The sequence below is a fragment of the Panthera tigris genome, chromosome E2, assembly GCF_018350195.1.
Source record: "Panthera tigris isolate Pti1 chromosome E2, P.tigris_Pti1_mat1.1, whole genome shotgun sequence".
Taxonomy (NCBI): domain Eukaryota; kingdom Metazoa; phylum Chordata; class Mammalia; order Carnivora; family Felidae; genus Panthera; species Panthera tigris.
The window spans coordinates 15,265,743-15,290,409 of NC_056674.1; the positions used below are offsets into that span (position 1 = coordinate 15,265,743).

Here is a 24,667-nt window from a genome sequence, read left to right on the forward strand (position 1 = left end):
CCCTCGCCAAACATGGTGGCCTGGCGCCCGCCCCCTTGACTTCCTTCTGTCTGGTCACTCCCGACTACAACTCAGTGGCGGAGGTGGCAGAGATGGCGGCCTCTCTCAGGTTCCGAGATCTGCTGATACGGCGTGAGTCACCTCGGCCTCTGGGAGTCCCTAGCTCTGTCGTGCTGTCGTAGCCACCGTAGGGTGGGGAAGCCTGTCCCGGGTCACGGTCTGAGCGCTTTCAACACAGGGGTGCACGTGCTTCCAGCCAAAGAGCTCCCTAATTCTGCAGGCTATGTCTTACAATAGGGTGACGGACAGCTTGGTATTCCCAGTCTGGGGTCCCTCCTTCCCATGCTAAAGGGTCCGAAGTAGTGCAGGCACTGGGGCCACTGACAAGTGCGCTCCTAATCTTCAAGTTGTTTTTGTTTTTGTTTTTGTTTTAATTTTTTTTTTTTAACGTGTATTTATTTTTGAGACAGAGAGAGACAGAACATGAACGGGGGAGGGTCAGAGAGATGGAGACACAGAATCGGAAGCAGGCTCCAGGCTCTGAGCCATCAGCCCAGAGCCCGACGCCGGGCTCGAACTCACGGACCGTGAGATCGTGACCTGAGCTGAAGTGGGACGCTTAACCGACTGAGCCACCCAGGCGCCCCTTGTTTTTGTTTTTTAAGTTTATTTATTTTGAGAGAGACAGAGAGCGAGTGGGGGTGAGGTGGCACAGCGCGGGGGGGGGGGGGGCAAGGAGAGAAAGAATCCTAAGCAGGCTCTGCGCTGTGAGCGCAGAGCCCAGTTTGGGGCTCGAACTCACGAATAGTGAGATCATGACCTGAGCCAAAACCAAGAGCCCAAGGCTTAGCCGACTGAGCCACCCAGGCGCCCCTGCCCCGAGGTTTCTTAGGGGCCTGTGTTCCCCAATCTGACATCACTGAGAAGTAATGTGTGCCGTCTGCCCTTGATGGCTCTGTGACCCCAATCTGGGGTCATCAAAGGCTCTTCTTTCCTTTGTCTCCCCAGGCCTGATGGCTCCCACTCCTCAGGGTCTCAGCCTTAGCCTTCGCCCCATGAGCTCCAAAGCACAAGAAGAGGCCCCCAAAGAAGCGCCAGACCACAGCTATGAGTCCCTTCGAGTGACCGCTGCTCAGAAACACATTCTCCACGTGCAGCTCAACCGGCCTGAGAAGAGAAATGCCATCAACAGGGCCTGCTGGAGGTAGGGCCTGCAGATCACCGAGGGAGGCCTGCCTGCCGGAGGAGGCAGGGGCTGAGGGAGTGGGCAGGGGTGGGGCGTGGGGGTCGGGTGACCTGAGGGCAGGGGATACGCAGCCCTTCCCTCCTTGCCCCTCCACAGAGAGATGGTAGAGTGCTTCAGCAAGATAGCCCAAGACCCTGACTGCCGGGCTGTGGTGATCTCTGGTGCAGGAAAACTGTTCACTTCAGGTACCGGGTGCTCTCCACCCCCACCCCTGCCACTGCTCCTGGCAATGGAACAATGTTTTTTTTTTTTTTTTTTTTAATGTTTATTTATTTATTTATTTATTTATTTATTTATTTTTTTAATTTTTTTTTTCAACGTTTTTTATTTATTTTTGGGACAGAGAGAGACAGAGCATGAACAGGGGAGGGGCAGAGAGAGAGGGAGACACAGAATCGGAAACAGGCTCCAGGCTCCAAGCCATCAGGCCAGAGCCTGACGCGGGGCTCGAACTCACAGACCGCGAGATCGTGACCTGGCTGAAGTCGGACGCTTAACCGACTGCGCCACCCAGGCGCCCCAGTGTTTATTTATTTTTGAGAGAGACACACACAGAACGCAACTGGGGGAAGGGCAGAGAGAGAGGGAGACACAATCCAAAACAGGCTCCAAGCTGTCCGCACAGAGCTCAACACAGGGCTTGAACCCATGACCTGTGAGATCATGACCTGAGCCGAAGTCGGATGCTTAACTGACTTAGCCACTCGGGTGCCCCAAACAATGCTTCTTAATTAAGGTTTTAACCAGCTTCTAACTTCCACTTTTATCTTTTTTTTTCTCTTTAATTTAAAGCATTCAAATCTCAAAATTAGTCCAACAGAATATGGACAGGATGATGGGCTTTGAGGTCTGATCTTGACCAAGGCCCTTAACCTCTCGGTTGTTGTTTTTTTTTCAAGTCACTAAAGTGTATTATAATAAGATGCTTTCATATAATTATTTAACACACACGAACTGATTTCCAATTACATGTCTGTTCGGAGTTTTATTGTGCCACAGGACTGTTCTTCAGACGGGATAATTTCCACTGACCACATTCACTGACTGCTTTGTCATCGCTGTTCTGCTTGTGAAGCCCATCCAGTGATCTTTTTTTTTTAAATTTCAGATACTGTAGTTTTCGGTTCTCAAATTTCCATTTGGTTCTTTTTTATATTTTGCCATTTCTCTACTGAAGTTGCGTATCTCGTTATTTGTCGTTTTTCTTTGCACTGTTGATCATAGTTATAACCACTGTTTTAAAACTCTTTAAAGCTTACCCATTTATTTTGAGAAAGCAAGAGCAAAAAAGAGAGAGAGAACGAACAGGGGAGGGGCAGAGAGAGAGGGGGAGAGAGAGAAACCCAAGTAGGCCCCGCGTTGTCAGCACAGAGCCCGATGCGGGTTCCCGATCTCATAGACCGTGAGATCGTGAGCTGAGCCAAAATCAAGAGTTGGCACTTGGCTGAGCCACCCAGGTGCCTGTTTCCCGATTCCAACATCTGGGTGACTTTGGGGTCAATCCCTGTTCATCGTCTTTTCTCTTGAACAACTGGGTCTCATCCTTCTTTTTGTTTGCATTTGGAATAAGTTTGGATTGCACCCTGGATATTGGACTATGGAAGGACGTGGGAACTTGGATGCTATCCTGGACCTGGCAGAGAGGGTGGAAGTTCCTGTGTTAGCGGCCGAGTTGGAATCAGTTTTTAAATCTCTTGCTGGGCTGCATGCATGGTTCATGGGTCAGGAAGAGATTCAGGCAGAGTTTATCCACAGAATTTGGGGCTCCCCTCTCTGGCTCTCTCTTCTTTTCTGGAATTTCCCCCCACACTTTCCAGCAGCTACGGTCACCCTGGACTCTGTTTTCTGGTTCTTCAAGCACCACTTGCAACCTCGCCTCAGTCTAGAAACTTTAACAACCCCCACCTCACTTGGTGCCAGTCCCTTCTTTTAAGTGATAACTTCCTAGGGCGCCTGGGTGGCTCCGTCGGTTGAGCATCCTGACTCTTGCTCTTGAACTCAGGGTCATGAGTTCAAGCCCTGCGTTGGGCTCTGCGCTGGGTTTGAAGCCTGCTTTAAAAAAAAAAGAAAAGAGGGTGGCTCACTCGGGCGTCCGACTTCGGCTCAGGTCATGATCTCACGGGCCGTGAGTTCGAGCCCCGCGTCGGGCTCTGGGCTGACAGCTCAGAGCCTGGAGCCTGTTTCCGATTCTGTGTCTCCCTCTCTCTCTGACCCTCTCCTGCTCATCCTCTGTCTCTCTCTGTCTCAAAAATAAATAAATGCTAAAAAAAAAAAATTAAAAAAAAAAAAAAGAAAGAAAGAAATTAAGTGATGACGTCCTCCGTCCTCCAGAATCTGCCCCATGCTGTCGGGCAGTGGTTTATATCTTGTCCACCCACACCACGCGTGCAGTTGTCATAGGTGGGCAGGTCCGTACCATATTACGCATACGTAATATATGTATATACGCATATGTAATATATGTATATACGCATATACAGGTCCGTACATATATTATATGTATTATGTATATAATTATGTATATTTTTAAGAGCTCGAGGGAGCGAGGGGCAGAGAGAAAGGGAGAGAGAGAGAGAGAGAGCGCGGAGCTGACGAAGGGGCCCGATTTCACGAAACTCAAGATCGTGACCTGAGCCAAAGTCGGACGCTTCACCGACGGAGCCACCCAGGCACTCCGAGTAGTTCGTACCTTAGAGGGGGACACCTGATCCCATGGTCTGCCGTCCTTTACTGCGAGGGGTTGGAAAAGCCAGGGCGTGCGCGTCCCGGTGGTGCAGGGAAGCCAGAAAAGCCACTGAAAGGAGGTGTCCCAAGTGCCAAGCTGGGCTTGCTCTGGGAGTCATCATGGGTTCTGCGGAGTCGCCCAGGCTTCACAGACGTGGGCGCAGAAGCCAGCAGGTGCCGAAATGGTAACTGTGATGCCATTAGTGGGGTGTGAAGGGCCTCTGGGGCTGTCTCTCGCTTTTAATTGTTGCCATCTCTCCGTCAGCTCTCAGGAGGGTGTTACCCCCATTTTGTGCAGGAGAAACCCAAGGCCCAGAGGAGGAAGTGGCCTGGCCAAGGCTGGGGGCGGGGGAGCGATCCTGTCTTCCTCGTATTTAACATGCACCAAGTTAGCCCTACCCCTCAGCCCCAAATTCTCAGGTCTCACTTATTTCAACCAGCTGTGGAGGCAGTGAAGCCCCAGAGGATTGGGGATGTAGCCAGATGTGGGAATGGTTTTCCTGGTTTGTCAGATAGCATCGTTCAGAGGCAGAGGGACGAGAAGGATGAACCCCAGGAAGAAAAAAGTGAAGGATGATTCTGCTCAGAATCATCTCCTGGCAAGGCCTCCCTCAGAGAAAAAGCCAGAGTTTGCCCCCTGGCCGGTGAGGCCCCATACCCTCTGCCCCCTAAAGCTCTCCAACCTTGACTCTTCCCACTTTCCCCTTCACTCACTACACTGCAGCGATGCTGACCGCCCCGTGCTCCTCATACAGCCCAGGGGCATTCCTACCACAGGACCTTTGCGCTGGCCCTTCCTGACATTTGGAACTCTCTGATCCCAGCTAGCCCCATAGCTCCCTCCCTCTCCTTCCTCAGATCTTCACTCAAAAGTCACTTTGTCAATGAGAGGGTCCATGACCACCCCATTTAATACTGCAACAGCCCTCACTGCACACACACACACACACACACACACACACACACATTCCATTCCACTTCCCTGCTGTAATTTTCTTTCAGCACTGTCACCACCCGACAAAGTGTATTTTCTTTTCTTTTTTAAAATTTTTTTTAATGTTTATTCATTATTGAGAGATAGAGAGAAACTGAGCATGAGCAGGGGAGGGGCAGAGAGAGGGGGAGACACAGAATCTGAAGCAGGCTCCAGGCTCTGAGCTGTCAGCACAGAGTCCGACGCGGGGCTCGAACTCACCAACCATGAGATCATGACCTGAGCCAAAGTTGGACGCCCAACCGACTGAGCCACCCAGGCGCCCCTGTATTTTCTTATTCGTTTGTCTTCCCCCCCACTGAGGGGCAGCTCAGTGAGGGCAGGGACTGTTGCCTATACTGTTCGCTTACTGAGCACCTCCTGTGCCCTGGGCTCAGTTTAGGCACTGGGGATGCGGGAGTGGGCAAAAAGACAAAACTCCTCCACTCATAGAGCTCACGTCCTGGAAAAGGAGATGGGCCGTCGAAATAAGCACGTAATTCTGTGGTAACAAGAGGGCAGTGTAGGAGATGAGACAGAGAAAATGAGATAGAGGATGACGGGGCTGCTGTTTAGCCGGCGTGGCTGAGGTGGGCTTCTCTGAGGAGATGACTTTCGGGCCGTGGCCTGGACAGAATGACGGGGTCAGTCTTCTTCTTCTTCTTCTTCTTTTTTTTAAGTGTATCTATTTATTTAGAGAGATAGAGAGCAGAGGAGGGACAGAGAGAGGGAGAGAGAGAATCCCAAGCAGGCTCTGCACAGTGTGGAGCCTGACACGGGGCTCGAACCCAACGAGCCACACGAGATCGTGCCCTGAGCTGAAACCAAGAGTCAGATGCTTCACCGACGGAGCCACCCAGGCGGCCCTGGAACGGTTGGAGGCCTCTGTGCCCAAAGGAATGGGCTAGGGACAGTGTTCAGGAGGGCTGGTAAGGTCCCGGCACATACCTTGTATTTTCTTCTAAGTAAGTGGGGTGGGAGGGAAGAAAAGGCCCCCTGACGTGCTCACAAGTTCTCTTGGCTGTGTGGGGGAAATGGTCGGGGCAGGGAACAGGGAGCCCAGGAGAAAGTATTTTAGCCAGAGTAGAGGTCATGGAGAAGGATTAGTGGAGCAAAGGTTAGACTTTGGATCATCTTGCAGTTGGAGCCACGGAAACTTGCTCTCTCTCGAGTCTTCTCTCTGAGGGACCACTCCCACCACCGACTCCTGCCAAAAGCCTGTCTCCTGTGCCATCTGGCATAATGGTGACAAGCATGACCTCTGGAGCCAGTGCATGGTCCCGGGCTTACAATTCCAGTGCCGTTACTCACGAGCCAGTGTGACCTTGGGCAAGTGACTTTAATGTCCGGTGCCTCAGTTTACTCCCAGTAAAACTGGCGATGGTAATAGCCACCTCATAGGGTCGTTGTGAGGATAAAGTGAGTAACGGCCCTATCAATGTCAGCATTTATGTATTTCACACCCCATATGCGATCCCTGGCAAAGCCCTGTGTGAGCGGCTTTCTCGAAACACTGGCGGTGGTGTGGGGGTTCAAATCTGCCAAGTCTGAGTTCTGACCGCTAGTTGGGGCAGTGGATGGGGAGGGAGGGTGCCTGGGGGGGAGGGGGGGTACTACGTGAGCCTCCTCGTGCCTCCCCACCAGGCATCGACCTCACGGACATGGCTTCGGATATCCTCCAGCCCCAAGGAGATGATGTGGCCCGCATCAGCTGGCAGCTCCGTAACCTCATCAGCAGATACCAAGAGAGCTTCAATGTCATCGAGAAGGTGCAGGGGCAGGCAGGGCACCACCCCCAGCCCCGTCCACCTCTTCCAGACCAGCCCTGACCACCACCCGCTTCCGTTCCCTTGCAGTGCCCTAAACCGGTGATCGCCGCCATCCACGGGGCCTGTATTGGTGCGGGTGAGTACGCAGACACCCGCCACGCATCCGGGCACCCACGCTGGCCGGGCGCCTATGGGCTGCCGCTCTTCCGCCTCGGCCACTGACCGCCAGCCTCAGATCGGTTGCTAGCTCAACTCGGTCCAGGGGTGCGACCCCACCACCTGGGAGGAGGGGTTGGTTCCTGTGGTTGCTTAATGCCCCTGGCCTCCACCTCGCAGGCGTGGACCTCGTCACTGCGTGTGACATCCGGTACTGTGCCCAGGATACTTTCTTCCAGGTGAAGGTGAGCCGTCCTCCCCGAGCTTCTGTGTCCTCGGATCCTGCATAGAGCTGGGCAGCGAGTGGCTGGGTGGGGGCAGAGCAGTGACAGGGGGGGCTAAGGGAGCGGGGGGGGGGGGGGAGAAGGGAGGGCTTGGAGTGAGCCCGGAGGGCTTCACGGAAGAGTCAAGCAGAACTGCACCTTAAAAAGTAACACTTTGGCCATGAAGGAAGTCAAGGGGAGGCCATGCAGTCTACGTGGGGTTAGGAGTGAGTAAAGGTACGGGGGTGGAGATGCGGCTGGGGTTGCTGCTGGGATCAGTCCTGGAGAGGACGCAGACAGGATGGAACCCGTAGAGGCAGGAAGGGGGTCAGATGGGCAGAGTTTGAGGGCTTCCCTCTGGAGATAGACGTGGCCGACCCTAAGAAGTTGGGAGGGCAGAGGAATTGGGAAGTGGGCTGTATTCTAGGCTGAAAGAAGTTACCTGAGTAAAAGCATGTGGATGGCAATGAAATGGGGTGTTGGGGGGGGGGGGGGCAGTCTCTGAGGTGGGTATGGAATGTGCCTCTACAGTAAATACGGAATTTCACTGGCACTGAGGTTACACGGTGGGGGGCAGTATCGGGCACAAACCAAGCTCTAATATGATGGCCCGCCCCAGGAGGTGGACATAGGTTTGGCAGCTGATTTGGGAACGCTGCAGCGACTGCCCAAAGTCATCGGAAACCAGAGGTGAGCGGAGCAGCCGAGGGAGGGGACCCCGGGCATCTCCCGGGCCCAGGATGAGGGCCGTCCCCTGATAGGCTTTCCCCGCTTTCTTGCAGCCTGGTCAACGAGCTGGCCTTCACTTCCCGCAAGATGATGGCTGATGAGGCCCTGGGCAGTGGTCTGGTCAGGTAGGGGCCGAGGCCTGGGCTGGTTGAAGGCTCGGGCGCAACCTGGGCAGGGCTCTTTGGGTCCCCGTGTATCTTCACAGATTCCACTCTCTGGGTGGTCCACTCTTTATTCTGGGGTCCAGTGCCCTGCTCTGATTGGTCTCTCTCACTGGGCGGTTTTCCGCTTTCCACTGTGGTTGGCCAATTCTTCATCCGTGGGAACCTTCCCAGAACCCCCACACCCCATTACGGATTCCCTTCGTCCGCAGCCGGGTGTTCCCAAACAAGGAGGACATGCTTGAGGCAGCCTTCACCCTGGCGGAAGAGATTTCCACCAAGAGCCCTGTGGCAGTGCAGAGCACCAAAGTCAACCTGATCTATTCCCGCAACCATTCCGTGGCCGAGAGTCTCAACTACACGGTAAGGCTCTCCGTCCAGCCAATCACAGCCCCTCTCCAGTCCCAGAGCGACCAATCAGGGCCCCTGCAAGCAGACCTCTGCAGGCCTTGCCCTCCGATTGGTGCGCTGTCTCTTCCCTGTTTTTCATTGGCCCAACTCCATTCCCCGCCCTTGCCATTATGCTCCACCCTCTTCATCCAGGCCACCTGGAACATGAGCATGCTGCAAACCCAGGACATCGTTAAGTCTGTCCAGGCTACATTGGAGAAGAAGGACCTGAAGAGCGTGAACTTCTCCAAGCTCTGAGAGCCCCCACGGGCCAGGCCTTGCCCCTTGTCCCACCTCATGCCAGTTTCCTCATCCACAGAGAAGGAGGATTAGTGAGGATCGTCGCCTCCGTGCCTTCATGCCTGATCTCCCAATTTATAGCTGGGACACTGATTTCCTCATGCCCAGGGCCTTATCTTCACCCAAACAATAAAGCTACTTAAGGAACCCGGTGTGTTTATTGCAAAGAGAGGAGAGGCAGCAAGGAGCCAAGATGCGCCTACAGCGGTGCTGAATGTTGGGGACAGAGATTCGGCCAATGGGAATGGGAGCCACGCAGGCGATGCCCATTCAGAGCTGGCAGTGGGCAGCCCAGGGCCAATAGAAAGTCTGGCAGGGGCGGGGCAAGCAAAAGTCAGTGCCTTCTGCGGGCCTAAGGGCTGCGGCTGGTCTCCCTGCCTGCTCCAGGCTCCAGAGCACCCTTCACCCTGCCTGGCACCCACTCACTGCATAGCCTAATGGGATGCGACGCTGGAGTCTGGCTAGAGTTCTGCTGCTACCCAGTCTCGGGCCAACAGCCTCACTTCTTTAAGCTTCAGGTTTTCATGTCCGTAGATAAGCCCAACCTCCTGGGTTTATGTTTTAAAAAAAAAATTTTTTTTTAACGTTTATTTATTTTTGAGACAGAGAGAGACAGAGCATGAACGGGGGAGGGGCAGAGAGAGAGGGAGACACAGAATCAGAAGCAGGCTCCAGGCTCTGAGCCATCAGCCCAGAGCCCCACGCGGGGCTCGAACTCACGGACCGCGAGATCGGACCGCGAGATCGTGACCTGAGCTGAAGTTGGAGGCTTAACCGACTGAGCCACCCAGGCGCCCCCTCCTGGGTTTATGTTTAGAACGAGTGCAAGAGGCCAAGGATTAATTTAATGCCTTCTATATGCCAAGTCCTGTTCTGAGCATTTATTCCCTGAGTGACTCCTTTCAAGGCTTCTATGAGGTCGATACTACTAATAATCCCCCTTTTACAGTTGGGCAAATCGGGAAATTGAGGTTCAGGCCAAACTAATGCAAGACCAAACAGCCAGGAAGTGGCCAAGGCAAGATCTGAACCCAGCACCCCTGGCTCCAGAAGTCGTGATCTGTGCAGTCCAGGGCACCCGGGTGGCTCATTCGGTCGGGCAGCCGACTTCAGCTCTCGTGGTTTGTGAGTTCGAGCCCCGCGTCCGGCTCTGTGCTGACAGCCCGGAGCCTGCTTGGGATCTGTGTCTCCCTTTCTCTGCGCCCCTCCTCCTGCTCGTGCCCTGTCTGCCAAAAATGAGGAAATGCTAAGAAATTTTTTAATTAATTATTTAATTAATTAAAAACTATACAGTCCAGTGTGCACGGGTCCGGCATGCAGTGGGCATGCAAATGCCTTCCGCAGTTCCTAAGAGTGTCCAGGGCATCCAGCTCCTCCCTGCTTTCACCCACTCCCATTGCCCATCTGTCACAGGTCGCGCCTGCAGCCTTGCCCTGCCCAACCCTCCTGGACTCACCCTCCCTCTGCTAACAAAGGTCTGGGCAGGCTTTTATGGGCTCTGATAAGGCCCTGGCGGGGCTGAAGTTCACTACACTTCCTCTTTGCGGAAGGGCCTGAAGGAGGGGGCTCTGACCTGAGTCCTCCTGACCTGACCCAGATAGATGAACTGGGTTCTGACTGGTTACCAGTGAGGCTAGTAAGAAAAGGGACACAAGGGGGTGCCCTAGAAAAAGATGGGAGCCGGGAATGCCCCGGAAGAGGGGCCCTGTGGACCCTGCCCCGCCAGCCACTCCCTTATCCTCGGGTATAAGAGCCACCCCCCTCCTGCCATCTGCCACCATTCCCCACTCCTGCACCTCTTCTCACCGGACGACGACGAGCCACCAGCCCTGCCTCTCAAGATGGCCTATGTCCCTGCACCCGGCTACCAGCCCACCTACAACCCGGTGAGATAGCGGCCCAGGCCCCAACCGCAGGCCCCGGCTTAGTTTCACCCTGAACCTCACACACCAATTTCCTCTCATCCTGATTCCTCAGAGGTGCCCCCGCCCCCAACCTTGACTCTGATTTACCCGATACTGACCCTGGGGCTTGATTTACTCCCATCCTGACGCCCTGGCTCTTCATATCCACACCTGACGCTCGGCTCTCTTCACCTTCCCGCGGACCCTTCACCCCTAGTGTCCCAATGAGAGTGCGGGGGGGCTTCTCGATGAGGGGTAAAGCCTCACCAGGCCCCTTCCACAGACTCTGCCCTACAACAAGCCCATCCCGGGTGGTCTCTGCATCGGAATGTCTGTTTACATCCAAGGAGTGGCTAGCGAGCACATGAAGAGGTAAGGCACTCCCCTCCAGCCAGGCTGGGCTAGGGGGGGCTACAAACAGGGGCTTCCGCCCTAATGCAGAAGACCTTCTTCCTTCCTGCTTGGGAAAGGGAGCTCTGTGCCCCTGCACCCGATGGCCAAAGATCAGCCCTAGCCCCTGGGCCGTCCAGGACTTGGTGACCAGGAGCAGGGAGCCTGGGGGCTGGGAGGCATCAGGGAGGCTCACGGAGAGAGGCAGCCCAGCCCGGGAGCTGGGATGTCGGACTGGAATTGATGGGCGTGATAGCATGAATTCAGATCACAGGCTCTGAGCTCAGCCTGGCCGGCTCTGTGACTGGCCAACTGTGTGACCGGGGAAAGGCACCATGCCTCTCTGTGCTTTAGATTCCCGGCTGTAAAACGGGATTGTCTTGAGGGTTCAGTGTGTAAAACTGGAAAGTAAGCACTAAAATAAGTCTTAACATTTTTTTAGGGCCTTAAAATGGTGATAAAGATGAAAGCGAGCTGAAGGCGTTGTTGTTTCTCGCTCGTTGGTTTTTTGGTCATTTTGGGCCCACTGTGTGCCTAGGCACTGGGGACAGAGCAGTCGACAGGGCCAAGATCTCTGCCCACAGGGAGCTGACATCCTAGTAGAGAGGAGAGGTGAAAGACAAAAATCAAATCTGTAATCAAAATCAAAAATCAAAGTGGTGATAAGTGCTAAGCAGACAAACTGGGAAAGGAGTTGGGGAATGGATGTGGGGGGGAGGGACCCTGTGGCATTGTCCCTTTAAATAGGGTAGCGGGGTGGGAACCCTTCAAAGACCCACAGAAGAGGAGGGAGGGAGCCTGGGAGTATAGGCGGATAGAAAGAACAGCCCTTGCAAAGGCCCTGAGGTGGGGGTGTGTGTGCCCAGTTGGAATAACTTCAGGGATGCTGGCCTGAGGGAAGGGGTGGGTCGTGTGGGTTCCTAGGTCCCCCCTGGCTGCTGGTGGGGAAAGGCCTCCAGGTCAGGGAGGGAGCAGAGAGGTTCCTAGGACAGTGCCTGGCCCTTGGAAATGCAGGAGTCCCAGTTGTAGTCTTATTTAAAGTTGGGAGGGGCTGGGGGGGCGGTGGTCTGGTTAAGGGAAGGGAATGAGCACGGCAGTCCTCCTGGACTCCAGGGCACTACCCCCGCCCCCCTCTCTCGGGTCAGCAGTGCCCAAGTGTGCTGTCCCGTTTTGTCGTTGTCCCCCAACCCCCACTCCCGCCCCTTCAGGAGGAGGGCCCGGTGAGCAGGCAGGTGGGGCCGGGGGAACAGCCCTTCCTGTCCCACCAGGTTCTCCGTGAACTTCGTGGCGGGGCAGCACGTGGGGTCAGATATCGCCTTCCACTTCAATCCCCGCTTCGATGGCTGGGACAAGGTGGTCTTCAACTCCATGCAAGGCGGCAAATGGGGCAGCGAGGAGAAGAAAAGGAGCATGCCTTTCCGCAAGGGCACCGCCTTTGAGCTGGTGATCATGGTCCAGGCCGAGCACTACAAGGTCTGACCTTGGGGGCGGGGCCTCCCTTCTCCCTAACCCCCCTTCCTCCTCCCCGCTGCCTCCCTCTCCCTCCCTCTCCACCTTCCTTCTTCCCTCTCTTCCTCTCTTCCAGCTGTGCCTCCCCCTGCTCCCCCCTCCTCCCTTTCTCCTACTTCTCCCCCTTCTCCCTCTCCCCCTCCTCCTCCCCTCCTCCCTCTCCCCTCCCCCTTCCCACCTCACTTTTTTCTTTTCCTTCTTTCCTGCCTATTAAACATTTTTTCTCTTAAACAATTTTTTTTTTTTTCTCACGTTCCTCATTCCTATTCCTCTACTGTGGGCAGCCTTGTCATGTTTAACGTAGATCGCTTTGTTCCTCTGCATTCTTGCAAAATGCGTATTCTTGCTCTTTCTTCTGGAGAATTCTGAACACACACAAGAGGAGGCGCGGGTGCAGTGACCCGCTGGTCCCCTTGGCCAGCTCCAGTGGTCGTGAGCTCCAGGCCCCTGTGTTTGCATCCTTCCCTGACGCTTCCCTCTCATCTGATTTAAAAGCAAATCCCAGATATAATTTCGTTCATAAATATTTCAGTGCTTAAGAACATAGTCAGAAGGCCGTTACCATACCTCAAGCACTGACAATTCTTCCTGGGGTCCTCACATCCTGTCAGCCGTCCGGTGACCTCATAAACACCTTAAGGTGTGTTGTTGTTTTATTTTTTATTTATTTAAAAAAAATTTTTTTTAATGTTTATTTTTGAGACAGAGAGAGGCAGAGCATGAACGGGGGAGGGCCAGAGAGAGGGGGAGACACAGAATCCGAAGCAGGCTCCAGGCTCTGAGCTGTCAGCACAGAGCCCGACGCGGGGCTCGAACTCACAGACCGCGAGATCGTGACCTGAGCTGAAGTCGGACGCTTAACCGACTGAGCCACCCAGGCGCCCCGCGTGTTGTTGTTTTAAAGTTTGTTTTGAGAGAGAGAGGGAGCATGAGGGCAAGGGCTCAAGCAGAGGAGGGGCAGAGAAAGAGGGAGCGAGAGAGAATCCTGAGCAGACTCCGCACTGTCAGCACAGAGCCCAACACAGGCCTCGAACCCACGAACTGTGAGATCATGACCTGAGTCTTGTCTGCACTTTGACTCCGCCTCCGGATAAGGCCCACACTCTGTGACTACTATGATGCAAGTATTTTTTTAAGTTTATTTGATTTTTGGGAGAGAGAAAGAGAGCACGTGCTCGCGTGCCAGTGGGGGAGGACCAGAGAGAGGGAGACAGAGAATCCGAAGCAGGCTCTGAGCTGTCAGCACGGAGCCAGAGATGGGGCTCGAACCCACGAACCGAACCATGAGATCATGACCCGAGCTGAAGCTGGACGCTTTCACTGACTGAGCCACCCAGGTGCCCCTATGCAAGTATTTTTAATTTTCTTAATTTTTTTAATTCTATTAAGCTTTATTTACAACAAATTTTTTATGCCTGTTTATTTTTGAGAGGGAGAGAGAAAGAGGGTGAGCGGGGGAGGGGCAGAGAGAGAGAGAGAGAGAGGGAGACACCGAATCCGAAGCAGGCTCCAGGCTCCGAGCTGTCAGCACAGAGTCGGAGGCGGGGCTCGAACCCACAAACCATGAGATCGTGACCTGAGCCGAAGTCGGACGCTTAACCGACGGAGCCACCTGGGTGCATCGCAAGTATTTTTTAAAACGTGTTACTGAAGTGCACAAAAGAGTGCGAGCCATGTGTACAGAGCTCGCTGGTGTTTCACAAAGACAACACACCCGTGGCACCAGCACCTAAGTCCAGAAATAAGACTCCTCCGGAGCTGGCTGTCAGCCCCATGCCCCCTGCCTGGCGCCATAAATAGAACCGTGAGGACACCAAGGACGCTGAGATATGATAACAAGGCTCCACACAGGATTTCCACAACGCCTTTGACATGCCTGGCTGGGTTTTAATGTTCCCATCAATCCCAGGGTGAGCCTCCAAAGGCTCAGAGAGGTGGAATGACTTCCCCGAGGTCACACAGCCAACGCGTCAGAGCTAGACTCGGGCCCATCTCCTTTGGCGCCGAAACCAAAACTCTGACTTGATTATCTCGCCATCGCTCTCCTGACTACATTCTCCATTGTCTCCCAGCCACCGGTCTCTGAGCTGCCCCTTGACCCCGCCTTGACCTCCGACCTGCAGACTCCGAGATTCCTGACTCTGTGGCTATCCCAGCTCGTCGTCCCCAAGACGCGTCTCCGAGTTAAAAAGATCTCTGTTCCCTGCTTCCTGTTTCTGCTTTCCCAAGGTCATGGGGGCTGACTCTGACCTCACCCCCTGCCCTCCAGGTGGTGGTAAATGGAAATCCCTTCTATGAGTTTGGGCACCGGCTGCCCCTGCAGATGGTCACCCACCTGCAAGTGGATGGGGACCTGGAGCTTCAATCAATCAATTTCATTGGCGGCAACGCCCCGCCAAGCCAGGTGGGTGGTGTCTCCTCACTTATGTGCCTGCTTCCTTCCTTAATTCATTCCCTCACCCCTTTATGTCCCCGAGCACCTGCTCCGTGCCAGGCCCTTCGCTGGCTGAGCCACAGACTCAGAGGCAACTAAGACAATCCACTGGGAAGACAAGACATTTCCCCAGGCAGTGTTGGCTCTAGGCGGTCAAGGCCGGGGTGGGAGACAGGAGGTTTGGGGAGTCCGAGGGGAAGGCTTCCGGGAGGAGGAGGAAGTCCGTCAGCTGAGTCAAGGAGCAAAGATAAGGAGGAACAAAAGCCACGGGGAAGAGTAGGCGAGTCCATGAGAAGTTACCCAACATTGCTAGTCACCGGAGAGAAACTCACTTCAAGTCACAACGAGCTACCTCCCCCCGCCCGGCGAGAAGAGCTATCAAGGGAAAGGCACACAATACCGAGTGTGGGCGAGGCTGGGGAACTGGCCCGACACTCCCCTGGAAATGACTGGGCAGCGTCTGCGAAAGCTGAGCGGAGACACACGCGATGACCTAGAAACCCCATTCCCACGTCCACAGTGAACAGACAGGCACCAAAACACCCATAGCAGCACTTGGACTCTAGACGCCAGCCATGTCCTTCGGCTGAGGGCTCTCTACTCCCCAGCCTGTACGCCCCCGTCCCCCACCTCCTCGGGGAAAGTGCTCTGATGATCATCGGACCCATTTTACAGATGGGGGAACCGAGGCACAGAGACAGGAAGGAGCAGGACCAGGGAGGGTGCAAGAGTAGAATGCACCAGGCTCACCCTAAAGGGGTGGAGGGTCACTGTGTCCCGAAGATCCCTAAACGTGGCAATTTCCTCTCCATTAATGAGCCACCTGGGTGCCACTCTTTGACCCCAGAGTTCTCTTGGACCGCGGTCGTGGGGCTGCCCTGGGCAGGCATCCTTGACACCCCCCGCCCCCAGGTCCTAGTTTGGGGTCTCCCTCATTGCCTGCCTTCCTACACACATTGCCTTTGTGCCCACAGACACCCATGGGCACGCCGGCAAACCCAGTAAGTACCTGTCGATGGGTGATGGAATTCTTGTGGTGGGGGCTTGGTGGCCTGAGGAGGTCTTGGGGCAGCTGAAGGACCCCCAGCCCCCCTCACCATTTCTGCCTTCCATTCATCTGTATAGGGTCCTGGACACACCCAGCAACTGCCAAGTAACCTGCTTGTAAGTGGGAGAATTGGGTGGCCACTTGGGGTGAGAAGTGCGAGGGGGGTCAAGGAGGTGGGCCCCCCCAGTTGTACTAATCCAGCACCCAGAGATACACCTGCATATAGTTGGTGTGCCATAAATATTTGTCAAATATTCTAGAATAACACCTCTCCTTCCTCACCTCACAGACCATGGAGGGACCCCCAATCTTCAACCCGGTAACGTGTCCCGTGGGCGTTTAGGGCTCTGTGGTGGGCAGTTTGTGGGGAAGCCGGAGCCGACGGTGGGCAGGGGGGCTCTGAGAGGGTGGGAAATAGAGTGGGCAGAGGGTGTTGGGGCGGGAGGCGGGGAGAGAGTGGGGTTGGTGGCCAGAGTGGGGAGGGGACGGGAGTTGGGGACATTTCCTAGGAGTGGGCACCCATCTCTGAAAATTTGTCCCTGCCTCTGGCTTCTGGTGACCTGAGAGGTGACAGGACCCCATGTTCTCCTCCCACAGCCCGTGCCATTCAGAAGGATCTTGCAAGGGGGGCTTACAGCCCGAAGAACCATCATAGTCAAGGGCTTTATACCCCCTACAGGCAAGAGGTACCCAGTCTGCACTGAAGCGGGGATCCTCAGCCCGCTTCCTCCTTCAGACCCAGGAGTCTGGGCCCCGGCCCCCTCCTCCCTCGGAGAACCAGGCACTGGCCCCCGTGTGACTCCCACCTCCTTCCCTCTCTGCCTTCAGCTTTGCGATCAACTTCATCGTGGGGTCCACGGGGGACATGGCTCTGCACATTAACTCCCGTCTGACTGAGGATACCGTGGTCCGGAACAGCTACCTGAATGGTTCGTGGGGATCCGAGGAGAAGAAGATCTCCTACAACCCATTTGGTCCTGGGAAATTCTTTGATGTGAGTCGGGGGTCTCTTTCGCCCCCTTCCCTCCAGAGCCTGTGTCCTGGCCCTAGCCTCAAGCCTGCCCTCTCCCTGCAGCTGTCCATTCGCTGTGGCATAGATCGCTTCAAGGTTTACGCCAACGGCCAGCACCTCTTCGACTATTCCCATCGCTTCTCGGCCTTCCAGAACGTGGACGTCCTAGAGATCGAGGGTGATATCAACTTGTCCTACATCCAGATCTGATCTACTCCCAGAGCCATAACTCTTGGGGACACAGAGAGAGAGAGCCCACAGGACTCTCTTCTAAGCCCTTAATAAAATGTCTGAGGGTGTCTCATGCGTGTCCGTAACATCCGTATCGCCGTTCCTTCCTTCCTTGGTTCGATCATACACTGTCCATTCAGCCACCTCATCACCTGTCCATCGATCTTCCCATCACAATAAATCTAGGAATATTCCAGACACAGATCTTGGGCTTGAAGTGTATCAACTCATTTGCTCCTCACAAAAACACCAGGAGATAGGAACTATTATTATCGTACCTCTGGAAAAGATGAGGAAACAGGCAAATTAAAATAAAGCAGGGGCGCCTGCGTGGCTCTGTCAGCCGGGCTGAGAGCTCAGAGCCTGGAGCCTGCTTTCGATTCTGTGTCTCTCTCTCTCTCTGCCCCTCCCCTGCTCACGGTCTGTTTCTCTCTTTCTCTCAAAAAAAAAAAAAAAAAGTTAAATAAACATTAAAAAAAATTTTTAAGTAAAGCAAATTGCCCAAGGTCACACGGCACATAAATGGCAGAATGAGGATTCAAATCAAGGTGGTCTGGCTACACTCTTAGTCACTATACAACGCATTTTTCCATCCGTCCATGTATCCACCTGTCCATTCATCCATCGCCACATCCATAAATCTCTCCAAACATCCATCCAAGCATGTGTTCATCTATCCACCTAAATACACAGTCAAGGACGCCTGGCTGGCTCCGTCGGTGGGGCAGTAACTCTTGACCTCGAGGTTGTGAGTTCGAGCCCCACACTGGATGTAGAGATTACTTTTTTTTTTAATTAAAAGAAATTCTTTTTAGAACTTTTATTTATTTACTTTGAGAGAGAGAGAGAAAGAGTTGTGGGGTGGTGGGGGGAGAGCAGAGGGAGACAAAGAGAGAGAGAGAGAGAGAGAGAGACTCCCAAGCAGATTCCATGCTCAGTGTGGAACCTGACACAGGGCTCCATCCCACAATCCTCGCATCGTGACCCAAGAGGAAATCAAGAGTTGGACGCTCAACTGACCGAACCACCCAGGCACCCCAGAGATTACTTAAAAAAAAATTTTTTTTTAATCTAAAACACAAAAAAACAAGTAAATAAACATCCAACCATTCGTCCACTCACCGTCACCTAACTCTCCACCTATCCAGCCGTTTGTACATCCATTCATCATCCAACCCTTCACTCAGCCATCTGACCATCCATCCGTTCAAACATCTAACCATTTGTTTATTCACTCATCCATCTGTCTGTCCATTCAGCCATCCTTACATCCAACTTGCATTCACTCATTCATCTGTTCATCCCTCCAATTGTCCGTGCAATTCTCTGCCTTCCATCACATCCATCCATCCATCCATCTATCCATCTCTCCATGCGCCATTGATCCCTCTGACTAGGCATCGATTTCTTCATTCTCTACCTATCATGTCATCCATCCATATCTTTATGATATATTCTTCTATTCATTTCCAACTGTTTGTCTGTTCATTTACCATTTCCTCTCTCCATCTGTCCACTAACCATCTACCATCCAGCCAATCATCCTCTTACCACCGCACCCTTGCATGGATTTAATCATTTGTTCATTTGTTTACACTTTCATTCACCCATTCATTCATTCCTTTGTCATTTTCTCACTTACTTGTTCACATATCCATTTATTCAGGCATTTCTCCGTGTCTATTCATTTGTTCGTTCATTCATTCATTCATTCATTCTGTTTATTGTCTCATTTATTCCCTTAATCTAGTTCTCAAATGTGGCTGTACATTGCAATCATCTGGGGAGATTTAATTAAAAAAATTTTTTTTAGAGGGGGGAAGGGGCAGAGCGGGGGGTTGGGGGGGGGAATAGAGGATCCAAAGCGGGCTCCTCGCTGACAGCAGGGAGCCCCATGTGGGGCTCTAACTAACCAACTAAGAGATTATGAAGTTGGATGCTTAGGGCAGCCACTACCCAGGTTGGCATGTCCCAGGGATGGCAGCGGAGGAACAAATCAGTAGCAGAGCCTGGAGGGGCTCAGCAAGAGGGATGGGAGAGCTGGAGAGGTCATGTTTGGTTTTCTATCGCTGCTGCAGCATGTTTGAAGAAATATGGCTACAGACTTGCCAAAGTTCACAAAAGCCATTAATCTATAGATCCAAGAAGTTTAATGACTTGCAAATAGGATAAATACAAAGAGATCCACACCTAGACCCATTATTGTCAAACTGCTGTAAAAAACATAAAAGACAGAGAAAACCTTGAAAGCAGGAAGTGAAGAACAGCTCGTCTTGTACAGCGTTAACAGCAGTACAATTAATGGCTACCTTTTTATAGAAACAATGGAGGTCAGGGGCGCCCAGGTGGCTCAATCGGTTATGCATCTGACCTTGGTTTTGGCCCACGTCATGATCTCACAGTTCATGAGTTCGAGCCTTGCATCAGACTCTGTGCTGACAGCGCAGAGCCAGCTTCGGATCCTCCGCCTCCCTCTCTCTCTGCCCCTCCCCTGCTCTCCCTCTCTCTCTCAAAAATAAATAAGCATTAAGAAAAAAAAAAAGCCAAAAAAAAAGGTCTTTGGGATAAGAGAAGATCAGAAAGGAGCTGAGCAGTTTCATGACTCAGTCAAGGCGCTAAAAGAAAAAGAAAACTATCAACAAATACTTCTGTCTTCAACAAAACTGTATTTCAAAACCGAAAGCAAAATAAGGACAGTCCCAGATAAACGAAAGCCGACAATTCATTGTTAACAGAGCTGCCCTCTAAGGAATGCTAAAGGAAGTCCTTCACACTGAAACTGACATCAAACAGAAACTCAAATCCACGGGAGAAATGGGCCCCAGAAATTAGAAGTATGTAGATAGATATTTTTTAATGATATAAATATATGTTTTCTGTTTAGTTGTTTTGATTTCTTTTAAAATAGGATTGTATAGGGGCGCCTGGGTGGCTCAGTCGGTTGAGAGACCGACTTCGGCTCAGGTCACGATCTCATGGTTTGTGAGTTCGAGCCCCGCGTCGGGCTCTGTGCTGACAGCTCAGAGCCTGGAGCCTGCTTCTGATTCTGTGTCTCCCTCTCTCTCTGCCCCTCCCTCACTCATGCTCTGTCTCTCCCTGTCTCAGAAATAAATAAACATTAAAAAAAAAAATTTTTTAAATAGGATTGTATAAAGTGAAGGTGATAATACTAGGTTGTAGGGTACATAGCACATCTCTATGTTACGTATATAATAATTATAGCACACAAGGAGGGGGCGGAATAGGGATGTACGGAGCAATGCTGCTATATTTTACTGGAATTAAATCAGTTTTGGGGCGCCTGGGTGGCTCAGTGAATTAAGTGTCCGACTCTTGATTTCAGCTCAGGTCATGATCTCACGGTTTGTGAGTCTGAGCCCTGCGTGGGGCTCCATGCTGTCAACATGGAGCCAGCTTGGGATTCTCTCTCTCTCCCTCTCTCTGCCTCCTCCCTGCTCATGCTCTCTCTCTTTCTCTCTCTCAAGATAGATAAATAAACTTAAAAAAATCTTTAAAAGAAAAATGAAGTTGACCGTCATAAGTAAAGAGGTACATTGTAATCACTAGAGTGACCACTCAAAAACCAGCTTTCAAAAATACTGCTAAAAAAACCAATAGAGGAATTTAAACGGTCCACTAAGAATTGTTTAACACAAAAGAAGGTAGTGACAGATTAACAGAGAGTAAAAACAGAGAGCAAAAAAGGCAGCCGTAAAGCCAGCTGTATCAATAATTACACCAAGTGTAAATGAAATAAATACTCCTATCAAAGGGCAGAGATTGCACTAACGAATCGAAAAAGCAGCCATTAGGCAATGCGGACATGCAGAAGCCTGGCTGTGTTCCCATAAAACTTGAGTCATGGGGGCGTCTGGGTGGCTCAGTCAATTGAGACTCCGACTTCAGCTCAGGTCATGATCTCATGGTTCGTGAGTTCAAGTCCCTCATCAGGCTCACTGCTGTCAGTGCAGAACCCACTTCAGATCCTCTGTGTCCCTCTCTCTCTGCCCCTCCCCTGTTCATACTCTCTCTCTCAAAGATAAATAAAACATTACAAAAAAAAACCAAAAACCTTGAGTTATGGGTACTGAGACTTGAATTCCATATAATGTTTAGTGTTTTAGTGTTTTGAAATACCCTTTCTTTTATGTTTTCACCTATTTAAAAATGTAAAACCTATTCTTAGCCTGTGAGCCATACTCAATCAGGCAATGGGTGAGTTTGGCCACAGCCATAGTTTGGAAAGCTTCTTTCAGATGATTGCAACTCCACATATGTTTGAATGTAACTCCATGGAAGATCAGAGCCACACCACCTAAGTAGGCCACTCCTGGATCCTAACTTCAGAAACCGTGTAAGATCATACAAATTTTATGGTGCTGAGTTACGGGCTAACAGAAGCCTGCTTCTGTTTCTGTGTCTCCCTCTCTCTCTGCCCCTCACCCATTTGCACTCTGTCTCTCTCTGCCTTTCAAAAAAAAAAATGAATAAATGTTAAAAAAAAATTTTTTAATAATAAAAAAAAGAAAGCAAGATCCAAGTATACGCTGTCTATAAAAGACACACTTTTGGGGAGCCTGGGTGGCTCAGTTGGTTGGGCGACTGACTTCGGCTCAGGTCATGATCTCTCAGTTTGTGAGTTCAAGCCCCATATTGGGCTCTGTGCTGACAGTTCAGAGCCTGGAGCCTGCTTCGGATTCTGTGTCTCCCTCTCTCTCTGCCCCTCCCCAATTGCATTCTCTCTCTCTCTCTCTCTCAAAAATAAATAAACATTAAAAAAGATTAAAAGAAAAGACACACTTTAGATCTAAGACACCAGTAAGTTGAATGTAAATGGAAGAGAAAAGATATATCATGCCAAGAGTAACCATGAGAGAGTAAGAAGGACAGAATTACTCTCAGACACAATGGATGTAAAAGAAATTGTACTAGAGACAAAGAGGGACATTTTGTAGTGATAAAAAGGACAATCCATCAGACACACACACACACACACACACACACGTACATGTATAGTAAATATATCATATATATATATATATACATATCAAGTAAAAATGTATATTTACAAGAGATCTCAAAATGCATGACAAATAGACTATTGAACAGCTATTAAGTTGTAGTAACCCTCTTTTAGCAACTGATAGAACAACCAGACAGAAATTAGTAAGGATTGAGACTACATAGACACTATCAATCACTTTACCTAACAGCTAACACTCCGCTTACCAAAAGCAGGACACACACACACTATTTTCAAGCATGCTTGGAAATTCTCCAGAGAAGACCATAAAATAAGGCCATAAGTCGTAATAAATGTATGCAAATTGAAATCATAGAAAGTATGTTCTCTGACCTTAACGGAATTATGTTGGAAGCCAACCATAAAGAGAAATTTAGGAAATCTCCAAGTATGTAGAAATTAAACACCCTCCTAGGGGCGCCTGGGTGGCTCAGTTGGTCGAGCGTCCGACTTCAGCTCGAGTCATGATCTCACAGTTCATGAGTTTGAGCCCCCACATCAGGCTCTCTGTTGTCAGCACAGAGCCCTATTTGGATCCTCTGTCCCCCTCTCTCTCTGCTCCTCCCTGCTCACTCTCTATCTCACAAAAATAATAAGCATTAAATAAAAACACCCTTCCAGATGACCCATGTGTCAAAGAAGAAATCAAGAGCTGGTTTGCCTGGTGGGCTCATTCCATAGAGTGTGACTCTTGATCTCAAGGTCATGAGTTTGAACCCCATGTTGGGTGTAGACATGACTTAAAAATAAAATCTTAATGGGGCGCCTGGGTGGCTCAAGTCAGTTGAGTGTCTGACTTCGGCTCAGGTCATGATCTCACCGTTCATGGGTTCAAGTCCTGTGTTGGGTTCTGTGCTGACAGCGCGGGGCCTGGAGCCTGCTTCGGATTCTGTGTCTCCTCTCTCTCTCCCCCTCCCCCACTCTTGCTCTGTCTCTCAAAAATAAATAAATGTTAAAAAATAAAAATAAAAATCGCTAAAAAAAGAAGAAATCAATAGTTAACATTTTTTTGAATCCTTACTACGTGTTTGTCACTGGGCTAACCATTCTTTCAATCCTTAAAACCACCCACTGAGGCAGAGATTCTGATTTATCTTTTTAAAAGATTCTGATTTATCTTTATTTATTTATTAAGATTATTTTACTATTTTTTTAATGCTTGCTTATTTTTGAGAAACAGAGACATAGCATGAGCAGGGGAGGAGCAGAGAGAGGGAGACACAGAATCAGAAGCAGGCTCCAGGCTCTGAGCTGTCAGCACAGAGCCTGACGCTGGGCTTGAACTCAAGGACTCTGAGATCATGACCTGAGCCAAAGTCGGAGATTCAACCCACTGAGCCACCCAGGTGCCCCAAGCCTCCAACTCTTGATCTCAGTTCAGGTCAAGATCTCAGGGTTTGGGAGTTCCAGCCCCACCTGGGGCTCCATGCTGACAGCCAGGATCCTGCTTGGGATTCTTCCCCTCTCTCTGCTCCTCCCCCACTCATGCTCTCTCTGTTTCTGTCTCTCTCTGTCTCTCTCAAAATAAATAAATAAACTTTAAAAAAAATGGAGTAGACTCTTTTCTGTCTGGCATACAGAATTAAAATAATTTTTTTTCCTACCACCCATTCCAGAGTATGTTGACAACATGTTTCCTGATTACCTTCAAATACTCTATTGTGTGTTTTCCACAAACAAGAACATTCTCCTGATTGTCCACTTTAAGGCAAAGGTGAAAATCAAGAAATTAACAGGGATAGATCACTACCATCTAATCCGGGGACCCCGACCACCTTTTTTTTTTTTTTTTTTAATGTTTATTTATTTTTGAGAGATAGAGCACGAACCAGGGAGGGCCAGACAGAGAGGGAGACACAGAATCCGAAGTGGGCTGCAAGCTCCAGGCTCTGAGCAGTCAGGACAGAGCTTGAGGAGGGTGGGGAAGAATTGAACTCCCTGAACTGGGAGATCATGACCTGAGCCCAAGTCAGACACTTAACTACCTGAGCCACTGAGGCACCCCTCGGACCACCTTTGCCAGTTGTGCCAATAACTACAATTTCTCTCCACTGCTATCTGTGGAAATTTACACCCTACCCATGTGTTATCTCTAGAAACACTTTTGTTAATTACAAGTACTTGACATTGGCAAATAAAAATGAATGCTAAGTCATTCAACAATGAGCCCTGGGGAACGAGGGGAATTCAGACTTTCTCGGGTCCACCACTGCAAGAGGGGACCCTTCCTTACACCATCCCACCCAGAGAGACGGTCTCAAGGGCTCGGTATGGGGAGGGTGGTTTCCCCGGAAGGATCTCAGGGGCAGAAAATGGGTCCTGAAAAGGCTCAGACCCTACGCTCTGCTTCCTGTCAGGTCAGGAACGGTCCTCTGCTTGTGGGGACTGCAAAGCCCACAGCGGCC

At 51.3% G+C, this 24,667-nt stretch overlaps 2 protein-coding genes across 2 annotated transcripts; both read left to right on the top strand.

Annotated features, from left to right (window-relative positions):
• Positions 1–24: 24 nt before the first annotated feature.
• Positions 25–8,859, top strand: ECH1 (enoyl-CoA hydratase 1). Its single transcript, XM_007096887.2, has 10 exons — positions 25–132; positions 1,009–1,204; positions 1,343–1,431; positions 6,588–6,712; positions 6,800–6,848; positions 7,049–7,113; positions 7,751–7,821; positions 7,914–7,985; positions 8,234–8,384; positions 8,565–8,859. The coding sequence occupies exons 1-10, from the start codon at positions 93–95 to the stop codon at positions 8,667–8,669; spliced, it is 963 nt and encodes a 320-aa protein (XP_007096949.1). The 5' UTR covers positions 25–92; the 3' UTR covers positions 8,670–8,859.
• Positions 8,860–10,384: 1,525 nt separating this feature from the next.
• On the top strand, positions 10,385–17,277 carry LGALS4 (galectin 4). Its single transcript, XM_007096886.3, has 9 exons — positions 10,385–10,597; positions 10,899–10,987; positions 12,274–12,478; positions 14,784–14,918; positions 16,074–16,112; positions 16,286–16,315; positions 16,594–16,682; positions 16,825–16,990; positions 17,072–17,277. Exons 1-9 carry the CDS (start codon positions 10,385–10,387, stop codon positions 17,216–17,218), a joined length of 1,113 nt encoding a protein of 370 aa, XP_007096948.2. The 3' UTR covers positions 17,219–17,277.
• Positions 17,278–24,667: the final 7,390 nt, after the last annotated feature.

What these genes read in the sequence shown, in the direction of transcription:
- LGALS4 (XM_007096886.3), top strand. Translation starts at nt 10,385, where the DNA reads ATGGGAGCCGGGAATGCCCCGGAAGAGGGGCCCTGTGGACCCTGCCCC. An exon ending in AACTGCCAAGTAACCTGCTT is followed by an intron (nt 16,113 to 16,285) that starts GTAAGTGGGAGA and finishes CTCACCTCACAG; the next exon opens with ACCATGGAGGGACCCCCAAT. An exon ending in GACCCCCAATCTTCAACCCG is followed by an intron (nt 16,316 to 16,593) that starts GTAACGTGTCCC and finishes CTCCTCCCACAG; the next exon opens with CCCGTGCCATTCAGAAGGAT.
- ECH1 (XM_007096887.2), top strand. Translation starts at nt 93, where the DNA reads ATGGCGGCCTCTCTCAGGTTCCGAGATCTGCTGATACGGC. An exon ending in ATCAACAGGGCCTGCTGGAG is followed by an intron (nt 1,205 to 1,342) that starts GTAGGGCCTGCA and finishes GCCCCTCCACAG; the next exon opens with AGAGATGGTAGAGTGCTTCA. An exon ending in AAAGTCATCGGAAACCAGAG is followed by an intron (nt 7,822 to 7,913) that starts GTGAGCGGAGCA and finishes GCTTTCTTGCAG; the next exon opens with CCTGGTCAACGAGCTGGCCT.